Source organism: Punica granatum, chromosome 3, assembly GCF_007655135.1.
Source record: "Punica granatum isolate Tunisia-2019 chromosome 3, ASM765513v2, whole genome shotgun sequence".
In the NCBI taxonomy this organism is placed as follows: domain Eukaryota; kingdom Viridiplantae; phylum Streptophyta; class Magnoliopsida; order Myrtales; family Lythraceae; genus Punica; species Punica granatum.
The window spans coordinates 35,201,605-35,213,803 of NC_045129.1; the positions used below are offsets into that span (position 1 = coordinate 35,201,605).

A 12,199-nucleotide genomic window follows, 5' to 3' on the forward strand; every position below is an offset into this window, starting at 1 on the left:
TTTCATAATATTCGGACCCTACCCTGTAAGGGATATGTTTCAAGATTTTGAAGCCGGACCCTAACCTGTTGAATCATGGAACCGGAACTTATCCGGAACTTGTATTATACCACAGGTTTTGGATATCCTATTGGAATCTGTAAATTTTTTTTCTCGCTAAATAAAATCGAAAATGTCACATACATAATCAGTAATTACGCCAAATAGAATATCGACAAAATTTAAATTAATCCACAACAATAAAATAATAATATGTCTCATCAATCCATCGACAAAATTGAACATCCATAATACGATCTCACACAATAAAGTGTCTTTGTTCTGATTCATTAGAGGATATAGTAACTTTACTCTTTCCTCTTCTTTTTTTTTTAATAAATAACCGGTTCCGGGTACCTTGTAAGTAGGAATCGGAACCGGAACCGATTTTCACAGGTTCCTAATTTTAGTATCCGAAATTTACCATATTTTCAATACGAGCTACCCGGACCCTACCCATTAGGGTAGGTTCCAACCGATTTCGGGTATACCCGGTACCCGTGCACACCCCTAGAGCCTACTAATGCACGGAATACCATGGAACGCTCTTGGACCTGATAGGCTTAGCCAGGCTAAACGCACTCTTTCTCCAATGTTCAGTAGGCAGATTTACATCGAATCTGTACAGTCCCGCCAATCCAGATCTGCTATATCCCAAGTAATCCCCGATACGTTGACACAGAAGCACCTATGCATTCGATTTAGATACTCTACTGCAGGGTGCTAAGGCTTGATGCGAAATGGAATAGCTCCCCATGATCTTGAAGACCGTAAGGCATAACATGGGCCTTTCTTCACTAACATCCGGTTCTACCAGTAGCACGTTTATTCGGTAAATCAGTTGGTTTTTTTTTAAAAATATATATTTCTACCTCTAAATGAATGGATAATACATCGTTTCAGAAGCCTATATTGAATCCATCAAGCCTCTTATTGAACCCATAGATCAATACATGTACCAGTTCGATATCCCCTGTGCTTATCAGATCTCCTATCACAATAAAATGGAATTCTATTTTCGAACTTACACTATGCCAACTCTGCACTCTGCCGATGAGTGAATTTGGTATGTCACAACTTAGAAGTGGTAGTCAACAATGCAAGCTTGGTCAGCTCCATTCTCAACACCTTGCCTTGGGCATTCTTAGGCAATGTCTCCAGGAACAATACTCGCTTTATCTTCTTGTATGGAGCAACCTAAGTTTCACCAGCTTGTTCCAGATCAATGCAGGAACACAGAAACAAGAGAAGATCAAAAAGTAGATTGGACAGTGGACCAGAGGCGTACCTTTTCCGTGACAAAATCTTTGATTCGTGATGCATCGATGTTGCTTCCGGGTCGTTTCACCACGAAAGCCATGGGAAATTCACCGGCTTCATCATCAGGATACCTGCCCATATAATGTTCTCGATAATGAGAGTTGGGCCTGATAACTGAGATTCAGCATTTGTATAATTTAAGCAAACATATATAATTCTGACTTTCAAGAATCATACGCAGCAATGGCCACTTCTGCAATGTCGGGATGGGAGTAAAGAACGTGCTCCAGTTCTGCCGGGGCCACCTAGAATGTAGATAAACACACGAATTAATAGCTTAGCTTGGACTTTCGTGACGATGAACATATATTGCCGACAAGCGTACGACGCGTATATTTTGATCTATTCTAGGTTTAAGTAGCACATGCACAATGAATACCTGGTACCCTTTATATTTGATGATCTCCTTTATTCTGTCCACAAAAAAGAGGAACCCCTCACAATCTATGTAACAGAGATCTCCAGTTCTTAACCATCCCTCCGAATCCAATATGGCCCTCGTAGCTTCTTCATCGCCCACATAACCTACACCACAAATTGCAGAGGTGGGGAAAAGAAAAACGACTTAAAAACCACGAAACCTTTCACGTAATAAAAGTCAACCGGTGACTATTAGATTGAGTCTAGCATACTGTCAGTACTTCCTAATACGAAAAAACGATTATATCCTCTTACATAGTTCTCCTAGACTCACAGACTCAAGATGATATTATATAGGGAGATTTATGCACTGCTTGTTTACCCTTCATGATGGAGGGTCCTCTGACCCAAAGCTCCCCTGATTGTAACGGAGGCAAGGCAGCGCTGGTCGTGGGGTCGACAACCTTTGCTTCACAATTGGGACATAGCCGCCCCGTTGCCCCCAGCACTTTGGATTCAAGGGGACCCACCGTCGAAAAGACTCTTCCTGTTGTCTCAGTAAGTCCATACGCCTTCATATAAAATATCGAACTACAGGTTACATCAACTGCGTCACACCATTGTACAAGATACTGACCAACCTCGAACATCTTTCTAATTATCGGTGTTTCAATCGGCAATAGTTGGCAACTACTCACAAACTATGATTTTTGTCCCAAAAGATCTCGTCTTTTTAGTTACGATCAGCTCTTGTCCGTAAAATTCGAAGTCGTCAATAACATGACCGGATCAAATCCAAGCAGAATTGTAGGCAATGGATGAACTAGCGCTAAGGGACTGAAGAACAAGATTCGGGTCAACGACCGTCAACCTGTCGTAGAGTCCAAAAGTCCACTCTTTTCCCCTATTCTTTGACCCATTGACCAGAAAAGCGTAATAGCCCCACTCACCTGTGCCAGGTGCACGTGCGAAAACCGATCCCTGAAGCCGTTCACGACGGACCTCCGCAGCGGAGCGCCACCGCACCTCACCACCTCGAGGGAGCTCAGATCATAGCCGTCCATCATGCTCCCGCCGGCCTTCACCATCGCCACCACTGCTGGCGGCGCCAATGCCGCTTGGCAAACCTTAAACTCCTCGATCGCTCTCCCCATAGCCCCCAAATCAAACCTCCCCATGTGCACCAGCGTCTCTCCCATGCCCAATCCTCTCGCGCATAGCGCGAAACCGTACACGTGGAAGTACGGAACGGCACACAGCGTCACCGCCGGGGACTTCCTCGCCAGACGGAGGGCGTTAACTCCGGCCACAGTGGTGATCAAGTTCCGGTGAGTCAGCTCCACGCCTTTGACTCTCCCCGTCGTCCCCGACGAGTAGAGGATCGCAGCCGTGTCAGACTGCGACACCTCGACTCGGTCCAGCTCGCCGAGTTCACTCGTCATCAGAGACTCGAACTCAGCCGAGTCAAGTATGACCATACCGAGCGAGAGAGGAGGGACATTGAGCGCAGTTCCTGAGGTCGCGAAGGCGACCACAGGCTTCGACAGCTGGATGTGGTGGAGAATCTCCGACTTAGTGCTGGCCGGATTGATCGGAGACACAACGACGCCGATGGAGAAGAGAGCGAAGTAGAGAATCGGGACGTGGAGCGAGTTCGGCGAGATGATGAGAGCGCGGTCCCCTCTGGAGAGGCGGAGGCGGGAGGGGAGGGAGGATGCCAGGGACCTGACACGGCGGATGAGCTCGGGGTAGAGAATGCGACGGGAGGTGGAGGCGTCGATGAGTGCGACGGTGGCTGGGGATGGCGGAGTGGCGGCGAGGAGGGAGAAGGCGTAGTCGGCGATGGAGATGTTGGAGGATAGGGGAGGGAGTGGAACGGGAGGACGGAGACTGTGGTAGACAAGGGTTTTGGAGCAGAAGCCGCTGCTAGGATCGATAGAGGAAGTGGCGGTGGAGGTAGGGTTTTCTCCCGCCATGGGAGGCGGCTGTTTGAAGTTTTGGACTTCCAGAGACGTTGAATGGCTGCAGGGGAGAAGGAATCTAAAGCGGAAGCCTTTTCGGTTACGAAATCAGTTGGAATTAATTTTAGAGATGCGTATACAATTAAATTTTAATTTTAATTAATTTATAATGATTATATTATTAAATTATAAAAAAATATGTAAAAGAATAATAAATAATTGAGAGAAAATAATAATTGTATTGTTGAATTGTAAAAAAAAATAACGAATAGTTGAGAAATTTATTATTAAAAATTGAATTAAATTATAAAAAAATATAATAATTATATTATTGAATTGAAAATAAATGGAGTAAAGTAAAATAAAATTAAAATTGAATTGTAAAATCGAAGCATTGAAATTTGGCCCGGCTGGCCATCTTCCACCTGCATGGCAGTTTTTCAGAAACAAAAAGTTTAGGAAAAACAAAAAATAAAAAAGAGAGAGAGAGCGAACCCAGCCCCTTGTTAGGCTGCATGGTTGTCGAGGATGGGGCCTCAAAGGTGGCCCCCACCCCAGGAAAGAGGTCGTCCGCTAACAAGTATAAAAGAGACAGAGGTCGGGAGGGAGCGGTGAGTCCGCAATCTTGATGCCCATCGATATTGGATGACTGGGTAGAGACCGCCCACGAGGCCCCAAAAACAGCATCAAGGTTTTTGTGGTTTTCGATTTCGCTTGGGGGTGGGGGATAAGTAAGTAAGAAATTACCTAATCAATGGCATAAATATAAAGATAGGGTTTAAAATGTTTATATAAATTGTGATTGCTGTACCAAAAATTAAAAACAATTGAATTGATTATTCTGCATAATTAACATAACAAGTGAAGGTATATATCTTTTAATTGTACACATATATCTACTTATAAAATAAAATTATGAAAATCGCAGTACAAAATACTATATATTTGTTGGATTTTTTAAGAAGCAGCTAATTGAAACAAATGAGGAAAAATTTTCAATTCTAATCTTCACATATTTTAATTAATATTTTGGGAAATATATTTTGGACATTTAATGAAACGATAGCTTGTAGTATTTGTAGTTGATATTTGATAAATTACAGTTATGAATTGAATATAAATGATGAAAAGCATCGAGCATATAACATGTAAAAACATTTACATTCTTTTATTTTAAATAAAATATCTATAGTATATTTTCTTTTTTTCTATTTTAACACTATTAGCAGGGACATGATAATATTATAGTCCTTTTACCGAAATAATGGATAACCTGAGATATTAGAATATATCCAAACTACTGGAGGGAGATCTCTTACGAAAGAGCCCATGTTACACGAGAATTATTGTTAGTCTATGTTTTATTAATAATGATGGACAATTATGTAAAGTATTGAGAATATATTTAAAGTTAGTATAATACATTAATACTTATATAATACTTTTATATACTAAAAATTATATATAATTCTTTTACATAATAATATTTTTAGATAACTAAAAAGTATCGGGCCTTTGGCCCACCAAGTATATGTCCATGGCCCATTGTCTCATTCCACTGTTCCAACGTTCCGCACGAAATCTCGCGTTCTCAGAGCTCTACTACCTGAATTAAATGGAAAATAATAACAAATAATTAAATTAATCATTTTTATACGATTTTTTAAACTAAAGTTATAGATATTTCTCCGCTCAAAATGCTAGGGATTTGGGGTATGCGATCGCCAACGAACGACATCATCGCTTGTCTCTCTGTGATCACCTTCATCTTCTCTTGCCGCTAAAAATCTCTCCCTCTCAGAGTTTTGCTACCTGAGATAAATGGAAAATAATAACTAACATTATAAATAAAATTTTTATTTTTACTAAAAATTATAGATACTTCTCAGCTCAAAATGATAGGAATTCGGGTATGTCTTTTACGGACGACCGTCGCTGGCGAGGTGAACAAATGAATTGAATGTGGAAAATTGTTTTGATCAAACAAAGATTTAATACCTCTTAGAGATTACACTAAAAGATATCAGGGTGGAAGAGTTTGGGGAAAGCTTGAGGCTCTAGCACCGGTGAGCAGGTTGCATGTTAAACCACCTCCGTCGAGTCCATTTCCACTACCGATGACCTCAAGTCCATGAGCTCCTCCACCTCATCATTTCCGTCATTGTAGCCACCTTAGATCGCCAAGCAATTACCACCGCCGTTCTCCTCAGCTATACCACCCGTTTTTCTTCAAAAACCCCGTGCATGTTGCCTCTACCCGTGACCACTATCACTCCTCTAACCTCTCAACTCTCTCCGAGTGATCAGGATGGCTAATATACCTAGGAAGAAGAAAACAAGAAGGCATTGTAGTGCAAACTCACGCTGACTCTTTATTAAAAGAACGATTTACTTTTTTTTAGTGTGCACCCTGGTATTTGGAAGCCCAATAGGTTTCGATTAATTCAGTCGAGCCGGGTCGATCCACTAAAGGGTAAAGCCCTCTGTCAACACCCCGTTTTGGTCCACCGACTCCAGAGGGCAAAATCATCATTTCCGTCATCCATTGAGGGGAAGTATTTTTGGCGCATTACTCGAGCATTCACAACCTTTGAAAATGAGGCATTTCCTAATTTAACGTCAAATTTTCATTTTTCAAAAAAAAACTCTACGGGATGTTTTCGGATTTCAAGCTCGTCAACTTCAATTTTCAAAATCCGGAACAAAACTCGAGGCCGAAAAATATTTTTCTGCACAATATTGATCCATGATTTTTTCTGAACGCAATGGTGGTCCGGATCATTTTTCTGATACTCAATTGAAAAGGAAAGAATTTCGGGTCTTATGCGCATTAATTTCGATTTTTCAGTATTGAAAAATATTTTTCTACATAATATTGATCCCTGAATTTTTCTGAACATAATGGTGACCCCGAATCATTTTTTGGGGATCCGATTGGAAAAATGAGAATTTTAGGCCATACGTGCATTAATTTTAATTTTTCAAAATTCGGGGTGATGCTCGGGACTGAAAAATATTGTGCCCCATAATATTGATCGTTGAATTTTTCTAAACACAACGGCGTTTTCAGAATATTTTTTGGATATCTGATTTTAAAGATGGAATTTCGAAATTAATCAAGCAATTACGATTGATACGAGTCAAGGGCTCGATATCAATTTTTATCGAGATTCAATCTCCGCCGATGCAAATTGGAATTCTCATAAGGCCGACTATTTCTCAAATTTCTGAACTTCGAAGTTTTCATTCCGGAAATGTGGACGGATCTCGGAAAATTGAATTTCGCTTGATATACGCCGTACGAGTAAATTTGAAAAAAAAGAAGAAGAAAGAAATGATATGTGGCAGGAGGATCGGCCACAAGGACCCAAGTGGCCGACCCCCATGTCTAATACGTTATCACAGAAGCGCATGATCGATGCATTCGATTTAAATGCTCTATTACAGAGTGCTAAGGCTCGATGCGAAATGAAATAGCTCCCAATGATTTTGAAGACTGTAAGACATAACATGGGCCTTTCTTCACTATCATCCGGTTCTACCAGTGGCACGTTTATTCCGTAAATCAGTTGTTTTTTTTAAAAAAAATTATTTCGACCTCTAAATGAATCGATAATACATCGTTTCAGAAGCGTCTATGGAATCCACCAAGCCTTTTATCGAACTCATAAACATGTACCAGTTCGATATCCCGTGTGCTTATCGGATCTCCTATCACAATAAAATGGAATTATATTTTCGAACTTACACCATGACCAACTCTGCACCCTGCCGATGACTCAATGCAAGCTTGGTCAGCTCCTTTCTCAACAACTTGCCTTGGGCATTCTTAGGCAATGTCTCCAGGAACAATACTCGCCTTATCTTCTTGTATGGAGCAACCTAAGTCTCACCAGCTTGTTCCATATCAATGCAGGAACACAGAAACAAGGGAAGATCGAAAAGTGCATGGATTTTGGTATCAGTGACTTTCTCGGGCCCACGGAGGTCCAAGAGCATATCGGCCATCATTGACAAGCGTTCTTGGCTCTCGGGGACCCTCCTTGGTCTTCGTATCACAAATCACTTCATAAACCCGCAATATTCAAGGCATAGGGCAATAATCAATTAAAGAATTTCACATACAGGGAAATGGACGCGTAATTTGGCAAAGTAAATTACTCGGTTTTAAGTAAAAATGTATAAATTGGCAAAAAATAGGTAACTGCATCGATAGGTTAAGAACGGATGATCTTGCCTTTTTCAAACTCAAATTTCGTAAATTATTGAGGTGCGTGGTCCGATGTAGCATAAACGTCTAAAAAAGACTCGTGTACCTCGACTCGGATATTCGCCTGATTTCAGGCGGCTTAGGTTGGGGCGCGGGAGTCTTTTTCAGATCACTTCCGAGTAGATCGACCGGTTCTTTGGTTCCCTTGGAGTTCCCACATAACCCTGGAGGATCTAGGGAATTGGTCGATATAGGCTATAGGCTGAGGTGGCTCGCATCGCTTGGTCTCACCTTTCTCAAAGTCAATTTTCAACACAAAGGCAATATCATATGTTTTTAAATTATCGACAACTCTAGGGTTAGGATAATCAAAACACCTTGGGCCATGGGTGGAGAAGAGCAGCCTGTGCAGGTGCAGGTTCATCTGCATTGTCTGCTTTACTCGACTGAAGTGTTTCTGTTATCCTAGCATAGCACCGGGCACTTAGAACGGCTTTATCGGTCAATAAAACACGAAATTAGACTAATCATACATTTGGCATAATCAAATATGGGCAATTAGGCAAAAAGGGATGGATTTTTGGTTTTTAAGTGAAAACATGTTTCTGTCATAATCTGTTAAACCCATATTATCACCATGACAGAACAATTTAAAATAAACCTACGCATCTTTAGCCGAATTAGCACCGCACACAAGCATTATCTCTAGTCTGTTTAGGTTAGAAAATTGTGTGCCAAACAACCCAAGTTCATAATCGGTTAATCATGTAAACACGACGCCTGATACATAACTTGTCTATTTTTATCTGTTATTATCTATTTTTATATGTTTTTGTCTGCTTTATCGCGGTTCAAGCCTGAGCCCATAGGATATGTATTGCACGGGATTCAACGCCCCTAAACCATCGATCACGGGGTCCAACGCCCCAATATACCAAACGCGTGCGACTCGAGTGCGATATGAGGTCTCGCCTTGAGTTACTGTCTCGACTCGTTTAGTATCCATGCGGAGGATGACTTGGGTTAGGACATGTGAAATGAGGTTAGACCATCACCTGAAAGCTCGACCAGTCTCACGGCTATCTCGAGGACCATACCATCCTCTTGAAATCCGTTGGGTCGGTTGGACTCGATCTCCGGCTCTCACGAGCCCACGTCACTTTAATTTCGGTTTCGGTCATTCAAACCCCACGATGAGCATGAGCGAAATATTGACCGAACGTGAGTCGACCGAGATCCATTTGTTGTAATTTGTATCTATTATTTGAGAGTATATTATGAGGTATATATTTGTACATTTATTCATGTAACAATCCCAATTGACAAGCGTGAAGTCCGAGAGTCAGAATCGATCGAGTCGGTTTACGAGTCCCCTAGACGAGTAGGACCACACGAGTCACAGGCTCAGTCCACACGGCGAACCAGCCATCACGACTCGGTTAGTCGAGATGCGAGGACGGTGGCCCAATCCCCTGACTTGGGGATCCGCCTTTCACGGCCCCTTAAACCGAACCGATCGCTTCTACAAATTTAAGGTGTCAAAACGAGCAGGACGAGCGAAACTTAAATTAAGTGGTAAATGAATAAAAATGGCAAACCCTAGACAGACTAGAGTACCGATAGGGCGTGCTGGATATAGGCCCGCATGTAACAGAACCTCCGAATCCGAAACTTCGGGTTCCGCAAGACCATACGCCTTAGCAAACTAGGTGTAACCCTTACCCCCTAGACCCGGGCAACTCGCCGGCCCTTGACCCTTGGGTCGTAAATAGGTAGTGGCGACTCCTTCTCACGCGTGTCCTCACGCGTCCCCATGAAAAGGTGGAAACTCTCAAACCATGCGATCGGCTCGCACGCATGCGAGCCCCAACGAGACGAAATTCGGGTCTGCATATCCTCCCATGTGGATTTTTTTTTTCTAATTAACAAGATTCGAACCCGAAACCTTATTTAAGGGGAACAAGAGCCTAACCGCTTCAACCAACCTACGATTTATTTAATCTTACTAAGAAACAAAATGTTGTACAATGATTTGGAAAACATTCCAAAATAATGAATTTTCTAATATTAGTAAATTACCTTCTGCACTTTTCGTAAGGAGATTTGGCACATGTTTGCTCTAGCCGAGATAATTCATGGCATAAATACATCATCAGTGCTCTTTCATGTTTTTATGAAAGAAGATAATTGTTCCACATGTATTTAAGGAGTATGAAGCTAATCGAAACGTAATTGACAAGGTGGAATTGAAGTGGTAAGAAACTTATTTCTCCCAAATATGACTAGAACATATTAAAAGTTAAAACAAACCAAGGTAATCACTAGCATTTTGACCATACAAAACAACTTTTGAATTCCTCATGGACTAAATTTCCACGAAACTGAAAGAATGCATCCGGATAAGCACGACCACATATTACAAGAGATCGATCGAGCAATTGAAAGAGTGTATACTTATACCTCCTACAAACACATAACTATAGGTTCATGAAAGAGATTTAAACCTATCGAACTAATTACTTCTAACTAGTGCAAATCCAATTATGAATATTAGTTAATGTTGTAATAGAATTAAACCTCAATGAGTACCTAAAAAAAATTGATGCTAAATTTATGAGGTGCAGTGTGTCATAATGGTCTTGGGCAACATATTGTCCCCTTATGACAATTTGTTCCCACTGGTATTCGAGAATCATAATAGAATGGGAAACATCTTGTCTCCTTATAAGACAACACGTTGTCACCTAAGATCGACATGGGTCGATGTTTAAAGCATCGGCTTAAGGCTAATAGGGCCAACGTTTCTTGAAACATCCGCTAAAAATATTTAAACAGACATTGTATAAACGTATTTCTTTTATTTAAAAAGGATTTAAAGCCCTTGTAATTTTTAGCCCCTTCCCTCCCTCCTTCTTGAAATTTGACGTTTAAATTTCATCCCTATATATTAAATTTCTCTCCATCCCATTTCACCCCCTCCATTGCCCATCTCCCAACCTTTTCCTCTCCACCCTTCTTTATCTCGACTTTATCGTCTAAATCGTGAGAGAAGAAGAGCTGCATCATCATCATCTTCTTCTTCTTCCCATCCTCTTCCATAAGCCATCATCACCTCAAGAGGAAGATAGACACACCAGCTCCCTTTTCCTTTGATCTTCTCATCTCCATCACAACCCCGGCCGAGACCTTTAACCTAAGTCGCTACCACTTCTTCCTTCCCCCTTTCCATTGCAGTTGCTGTTGCTCCTTCTTTTGCAATTATAACCAGCTCTCCCTTTAAGCTCAGCTCCTACTACAACATCATCAACCCTTAGTACCGTAGCTCCTCTTAAGATCCTCCTCGATCCCATTCCGTTTTTGTTGCAGCTCTTCCTCCATTCCTGATGCTACTACTACTGGTGGTGGTTCTTCTTCGACCTCCCGAAGTTGTTGTTGCTAGTGGACGCCCCTCATCGATTTCCAGAAGTTGGCTGCTACTTGCTCGAGTTGTTGCCCTCATCATTGGAGTGAAAGTTACTGCCCCCATTCTCGATATCCCAAAGTTTGTTAGCTGCTTCTTGCTTAAATTGTACCTCTATATACATGTTATATTTGATCGTGAAAGTTGTGTTTGGAGTCAATCATGCGTTTTCTTGTCTTGATGTTATTTTACTTGTGTTTGATTGAGATTTTTAGGGCTTGCCAAAAGATTATCAACAAATTGACAATCTGTTGTTTGACAATAGGTTGTCAGTTTGTTGACAAGCAGTTGTCTTTTTTTTTTAATTAAATTGGCCTGTGTCAGCGCTTTAAGCACTATCTCGGGTTCTTTTTTTTTTAATTAGAAAAGGCTTTGGCCGACTTTTCTGCATCATCCTAGGCACGGTTTTTGCCAACACGAAAGGGCGGCTTAGGCACGGTTTTAGCCGGCACAATAAATGTTGGCTTAGGCATGGTTTTGCCCGATGCACTAAAAGTCAGCATAGGCTTGATTTTTGCCGACATCTAAAACGTCAATACAAACTTGGTTTTTAGCCAACATTTCTGAAACGTTAGCCTAGGATGGTTCATTCGACGTTTTTTTTTTTTTTTAAGCGTCGGGAATCATCGCCCAATAGGGTCAACAGCGATGTTTTTGAAAACATCAGGAGGATTTTAGCCAACGTTTTTGGCATTGGGAAAAGACCAAAAAAAAAAAAGATCTGCGAAAACCCCTTCTTCTATAGTGATAAATGATCAATACGGGCAAAAGCCAATGAATTTGATCAAACTTTTTCTTTTGTTTAGATAAAAATCCAAGAATACTCTTTCCTTATCCATTTTGGTTAGT

The 12,199-nt window shown here is 41.2% G+C and overlaps 1 protein-coding gene across 1 annotated transcript; it reads right to left on the reverse strand.

Moving 5' to 3' along the window:
- Positions 1 to 936: 936 nt before the first annotated feature.
- Positions 937 to 3,777, reverse strand: LOC116198866 (4-coumarate--CoA ligase-like 9). Its single transcript, XM_031529119.1, has 6 exons — positions 2,670 to 3,777; positions 2,102 to 2,291; positions 1,739 to 1,884; positions 1,537 to 1,604; positions 1,328 to 1,430; positions 937 to 1,236 (listed from the first exon to the last, which is right to left on the reverse strand). The coding sequence occupies exons 1-6, from the start codon at positions 3,693 to 3,695 to the stop codon at positions 1,111 to 1,113; spliced, it is 1,659 nt and encodes a 552-aa protein (XP_031384979.1). The 5' UTR covers positions 3,696 to 3,777; the 3' UTR covers positions 937 to 1,110.
- Between the last annotated feature and the right edge of the window lie 8,422 nt (positions 3,778 to 12,199).

What these genes read in the sequence shown, in the direction of transcription:
- LOC116198866 (XM_031529119.1), bottom strand. Translation starts at nt 3,695, where the DNA reads ATGGCGGGAGAAAACCCTACCTCCACCGCCACTTCCTCTATCGATCCT. An exon ending in GCAGAAGTGGCCATTGCTGC is followed by an intron (nt 1,431 to 1,536) that starts GTATGATTCTTG and finishes TTATATGGGCAG; the next exon opens with GTATCCTGATGATGAAGCCG. An exon ending in AAGATTTTGTCACGGAAAAG is followed by an intron (nt 1,237 to 1,327) that starts GTACGCCTCTGG and finishes GGTGAAACTTAG; the next exon opens with GTTGCTCCATACAAGAAGAT.